The sequence below is a fragment of the Bos mutus genome, chromosome X (genome assembly GCF_027580195.1).
Source record: "Bos mutus isolate GX-2022 chromosome X, NWIPB_WYAK_1.1, whole genome shotgun sequence".
Classification (NCBI taxonomy): domain Eukaryota; kingdom Metazoa; phylum Chordata; class Mammalia; order Artiodactyla; family Bovidae; genus Bos; species Bos mutus.
Window position 1 is genome coordinate 118,510,493 of NC_091646.1, and position 6,000 is coordinate 118,516,492.

The window sequence follows — 6,000 nt, forward strand, 5'->3', positions numbered from 1 at the left end:
AGTGGTTGTGGTCTGTAGATACAGTGGTCATATAATTTGTCATCCAAGACAGGATACCCTTGAGAGTGAAAGGGGACACTTATTAATTATACTGAAACAGCGGGTATAAACCAGTATGGATAACTTGAGCAAACCGGAATGTATGATCACTGTGCTTAGAGACAGGTTCTTAGCCCCTACAGTAAGCCTGACGTTGCCTAGAAACTATGCTCTGAAATTATAGGGTTAGGCGTTTGTTCCTGCTTTTTCACTTTCCCCCTCCTTCACTCATGGGTAACTCTGAGAGAAGGCCCCTAGGAGAACCTGCACCAAGTCGCCCACAGAATCACAGCCCCATTTTCACCCAAATGCAGCCTAGTGTTTTTCAGATTGCCACTCATGGGAGCTCAGTTCCTTGACGTACATCAGGTCTTATTAATGTGTTTTCAGAATTACAGTCTTAAGAACATATGAGAAAGAAAGTAAGGTCTTAAACATGTAGCCCATGAATTTTTCCCTCTAGAACCTTTCCTTCATCACTTCTCATGGATGACATGACCTAATTATATGTTCTCAGATGACAGCTAGGCAGGATGGGTGTGGTCTGATTATAACCTCTTTCAGAATAAACATGTTTTGTGATTTGACCCCTACAGTGAATGATATACAGAGTAGAGGACCTACAGGAAGTATTACCATATGTGTAAAACCTTTTTTTTTTTTTTTAATGTTCCAATCATAGTGACTATTCTTTTTTTTCCTCTAAATTTTACCGCAGTTTAGTTGATTTACAATATTGTTTTAGTTTCAGGTATATAGCAAAGTGATTCAGTAACCTTCCTTAACAAGGACGATAACATAAAGTAGTGAAGAAATCTTTTCACTGTTGATTGGATGTTTTATTGAATCAGCTGTTGGCCAAGTCTGTGTAGTGAGGATTAATGGAGTTTTATTTCCTCCTGTCCTCTGGGCCCGAGTCAGTTTCTACAACAGGGCCCTCAGGGAGCCCTAGTAATACCTTTAGCTTATGGAGACATGGGTCACTTTGCATCAGATAATATTCAATTAGGAAGATGTGCACTTTGAAACAGTGCACTATTTCTTTAGAAGTTTTACTATTTCTTTTCAAACCGCATTAATATTCTTACTTTCTGTCTTACAAGTCAGGAAATGTGAAGAACTCACCTGGAAATAAGTAGAATACTCCATGCTCTTCCCATTTTAAACAGGTAAAGAACAAAAAAACTTTATGGTTATTTTTAGCATTATTAGCACCAATTGAAATGACTTGTCTTTAATTAATTAATTATAGGCATTTAAACTTTGTGTGGTGGAAGCGTAAGGGCCAGGATGATATTTTATTTCATCTTTAATTTTTGGGCCTAAGTGCTATGACTTCTTTAATTGTGTTTGTTCTGAGAAGTACCTGGGTTTTTTAGACAAGCTAGAACTCGACAGTTGTGATTTGTCTACAAACCTATTTCAGACAATCATTTCTTAAGCTTATTTTTTTCAGACAGCATTTCACTATAGTCAGCACACTTGTATTCACCTAATAATCATTCAATAAACATTTGCTGAATGCATGACTTTGGTAGAGACGCTCGAGATTATATAGAATAAGTGACATAGGGAATTCACAGGTGTAATTTTCTTTCCTTAAAGATTGAGTAACTTGAGGCTGGGCTTCCCAGGTGGCTCGGTGGTAAAGAATACACCTGCCAATGCAGAAGATGCAGGAGACGTGGGTTCAGACCCTGGGTTGGGAAGATCCCCTGGAGGAGGAAATGGCAACCCACTCCAGTATTCTTCCCTGGAAATCCCATGGACAGAGGAGCCTATGGGGCTACAGTCCATAGGGTTGCAAAGAGCTGAACATGACTGAATTGACATAGCACACACACATATGCACAATTATCAAATGAAAAAAAGAAGCTAGTCTAATACATTTTTAGAGAGGATAATTACCAGAAAATAAAAAAAATTTAAGTATGTATCTTAAGATAGTAAGATTATGATGATTTTTATACTTTTTCTTCTATATAACTATGTATTTTAAAATTTTTGCAATGAATATGAATTTTCTTTTATAATAGAAATTTATTTTAAAAAAGTCAGTGTTACATTTATCGCAAGTCATGGCTACTGTTTTAAAATTCATGAAAGCTCTGGGTTTGAGGTTTTTCTTTCTCACGTTGTCCCAATATTTTTGGAGACCCAGAGAGTCATATAATCTTAGAATTTTAAAGAAGTATTTGGTATAACCCCCAGCCTCAAGAGAAATTCTCTGTAGCCCTGTGTGTTCCTAGTTTTTACCTCCACTGATAGGAAAAGCACCCTATGGGGCAACCATCTTTGGACAGTTCTAATTTCTAGGAAGCTGTTTCTTATACTAAGCAAAAATATGTCTCCTTATAACTACTACACAGTGGTCTGATCTTGCTTTAGCGGTCACAGAAAATAAATTCAGATCCTCTTTCACATCCCAGCCCTTCACATAGAAACCCTAAATCAGCATTTCTCACATTTTGTGATACAGATTACCTGGGAGATTGTTGAAAAGCAGAGGCTTAAGCCCCACCCCACAATTGGCATCTCTGGGGAGTGGGGCCAGATGTGCATCTGGGTGACTAGGGGGTAAGCTGCCAGGAAGTCACACATGTTCGTCAGAGATTTGACACTGGATAGTATTATATTTCTCTCTAGGGACAATGAGTCACAGAATATAGGGAAACTGTGTACATATTCATTTCATTTTTTCAAAAATGTTCCATGCCAGAGTTCAGCTTATTGTATATACAACCTTGATTTCGTTTTTTTAAGTTGTTTATTGGAAATGTAGTTTTTAATTATAAAATGATGCATATTTGCTGTAAAGAATTGTTTTTAGATAAATGTTTTGAAAGCTTGTTTTGTCTTCCAATCCTTTCCCAGAGGTAATTTCTGTTAATAGTTTGTATATCATTCCAAACTTTTTTCTCACACACACACATCCAAATATGCTTTTGGGTTTTTGATAGAATGAGATCATATTCCTTGTACTGTTTTGCAAGTACACCAAAAGTTCCATGCAGGCACATACTGCAATTTTATTATCACATCTAGAGAAATTAACACTAATTCCTTAATACCATTTAATATTCAGAGTATGCAGATTTCCCTGATTGTCTCATTAATAACTTTTTACAGTTGTTTTGGTTGAGTCAGGATCATAACAAGATCTGCCCATTGCATTTGACTGATGAGTCTCTTAAGTGTCTTTCATTTTTTTTTTTTACAAAGATATAAACTATGTTTTCAGATATTTTAAGTCCCTCTTAAGCTGTAATAGTTCCTTCTCCCTCATTTTTCTCTTACCATTTATTTGTTGAAAAACTAGGTGTATTTGTCTTTTAGAAATTTCCCATGTTCTGCCTGTGGCTGAGTGTATCCATTTAGTGTCATTCTGTTTTATCTCTTGGTTCCTCTCCTCTCTGCATTTCTCATAAACTGGCTGTTGGATTTGAAGGCTTAATCAGATTTAGGTCCAATTTTTTGATAAGAATACTTTGCAGACACTGCTATGTTTAGCTATGCTGAATGAATTAACATGCTTTTTTGAAATTAATTTTTATTGGAATATAGTTGCTCTACAGTGTTGCCTTAGTTTCTGCTATACAACATAGTGAATCAGGACAGGACTTCCCTGGTAGCTCAGATGGTAAAAATCTGCCTGCAGTGCAGGAGACCCAGGTTCGATCCCTGGGTCAGGAAGATCTGGAGAAGGGAATGGCAACCCACTCCAGTATTCTTGCCTGGAGGTCACCACAGAGCATTGAGTAGAGTTCTCTGTGCTATACAGTAGGTTCTCATTAGTTATCTATTTTATACATTAACTTGCCTTTTTTTTTGTCACTTAATATATTGTGTACATCTTTCCCTGTTGGCACTTATTCCTCCTTTAGCTGCTTAATAATTTCCTAGTATGGACTGCCATAATCTATTAAAACATTATTAATATAGATTGTTGGCAGTTTGAAGTTTTTTTTTTTAACAATGCAGTAAATCTATTGAATTCTTAGAGAAGTTCAAAACAGATTAATAAACTGAGATAGAAAAGGTAAGCTAGTAGTTTACATGTTTAAAAATGTTTACTTTTATTTTAAAAGATCAAGGAAATAGTCACTGGCCTCTAAAATTTTTATAAGTAGATTCATTACATATTAGGAGAAAGGCAATCTGAAGAAGAGGTGGCTTGTCTATGCTGTATCTTTGGATTTGATGTGTGTTTCATTCCAGAAAAGAATGATGGGGTGGTGATGTGAGGAAAGGTATGTGTTGGACTTGCTGTGATATCATCATGGTCTCCCCCAGCAGATGGATGGAAATATAGTTGTTTGATTTTCAGAAGGGGAGGAATGTAGTGTGTGCTGTGCCATTTAAGCAGTTACTTTTCATTTATTCACCCATCCATCTGGTTAATTTATCTCAGATATACAGCCAGTTGAGAATCTGCATATAGTATTGGAAATAAAAGATAAACCAAAATCCTTTCTGGTTTTTAGTGTACTCATTTATAAAATGGGAATAATTACAGTTTTCACCAGCTCATTGTGATGTCATATAATGGTAATATATGTATTTGATGTGACTTTCTCTATTTAAACCTAAGAAATTTTAAAAATGCAAACTCTTAGAGCTGTTTTTCTGGGAGGACACTATATTTATGTTTTTCTTTTTCTTTTAGTTATAGGTAAACATTGGAAACTCCATATGGTAAACCAGTATTTCTACAGAAAAATGGCAGAGAAGTCAGTATTGAATGTAGTAAATTGGCATTCTTCTTCTGGAAAAACTGTCCTAGGCCTCTTTGTTATCTTGGGTGATGCCATACTCCAAGTGGACTAATCTGAAATTCTTCCACCTAGAGATAATGTATAAGCCTTAGAACTCCTCGTTCTCATGTTGCTATTTATGTACATAATTAAAGATCTAAGTTAAAAAAAATTGTCCTTTTTTCCCCTGATATTGTTTGAGTGACAGTTTAAGTGTACCTGATGTCCTTTCCCTGTGTGTATATGTGGTATGTGTCTGAGTGTACATGTATGTATGTGCATGGTGTGTGTGTGTGTGTGTGTGTGTATGTAGGAAAACCACCCACTCGTCTTAGCATCAGCTGGCAGTCTCCAAAGGTTTCATTAAGAAGAATGACTCTAGGGGACATAGGTTCGATCCCTGTTCAGGGAACTAAGATCCCACATGCTGTGGAGCAACTAAGCCTGTGAGCCACAGCTATAGAGTCCATGTGCTCTGGAGCCTGCCCAACACAACTAGAGAGAAGCCTGAGCACCATGAAGAGCCTGCACGCCACAGCTAATACCCAATGCAGTCAAAAATAGGTAAATAACATTTTTTTTAAATAAAAAAAGAAGAGTGGCTCTGGAGCTGAGAGATCATGCTTCCATCGCCAGCCCAAGGAACAAAACTTGTAAGTAATAGTTGCCTGACCATAATGAGAAGACATACAAAAGAAAACAATGACCATGACTCCTTGTTTTATGCCATTGCCTCCCAGCTTGTATAGATCTTCCAGTTCTTGACTGCCAGTGGGAGGCATGGAAAGTTGCTCCACAGCATGTGGAGCAACCCACTCCAGTATTCTCGCCTGGAAAATCCCATGGACAGAGGAGCCTGGTAGGCTAAAGTCCATGGGGTCACAAAGAGTTGGACATGACTGAGCGACTAACACTTTAACTTCACTTTATACTTTTCAGAGTACAATTTTGTATCTTTCCTTTTTGGCTTGTTTCCTTACCTCAGTGCATTTGTACTCTGTTTTTTTTAATCCTGAGTTAATATTCTCTATTTACAGTTACACTTTTTATTCTGTTTCTTATAACCTTTTTTTTTCTTATAATAAGACTGACTCTTGGGGACTTCCCTGGCAGACCAGTGGTTAAGATTCCATGCCTCTACTGCAACGGGCACAGGTTCCATCCCTAATCAAGGTACCAAGATCCCACATGCTGCACAGCATGGCCA

General features: G+C 37.1%; 1 protein-coding gene across 1 annotated transcript in view; it reads left to right on the forward strand.

The window, feature by feature from the left end:
* Positions 1-4,956, forward strand: part of APOO (apolipoprotein O) — a 53,502-nt gene extending 48,546 nt beyond the window's left edge. The window contains exons 8-9 of the mRNA XM_005904035.2: positions 1,143-1,208; positions 4,706-4,956. Of these exons, the coding sequence (XP_005904097.1) occupies positions 1,143-1,178 (36 nt within the window). The 3' untranslated portion in view covers positions 1,179-1,208; positions 4,706-4,956. The remainder of the gene's footprint in view (positions 1-1,142; positions 1,209-4,705) is intronic.
* The last annotated feature ends 1,044 nt before the right edge of the window (positions 4,957-6,000 follow it).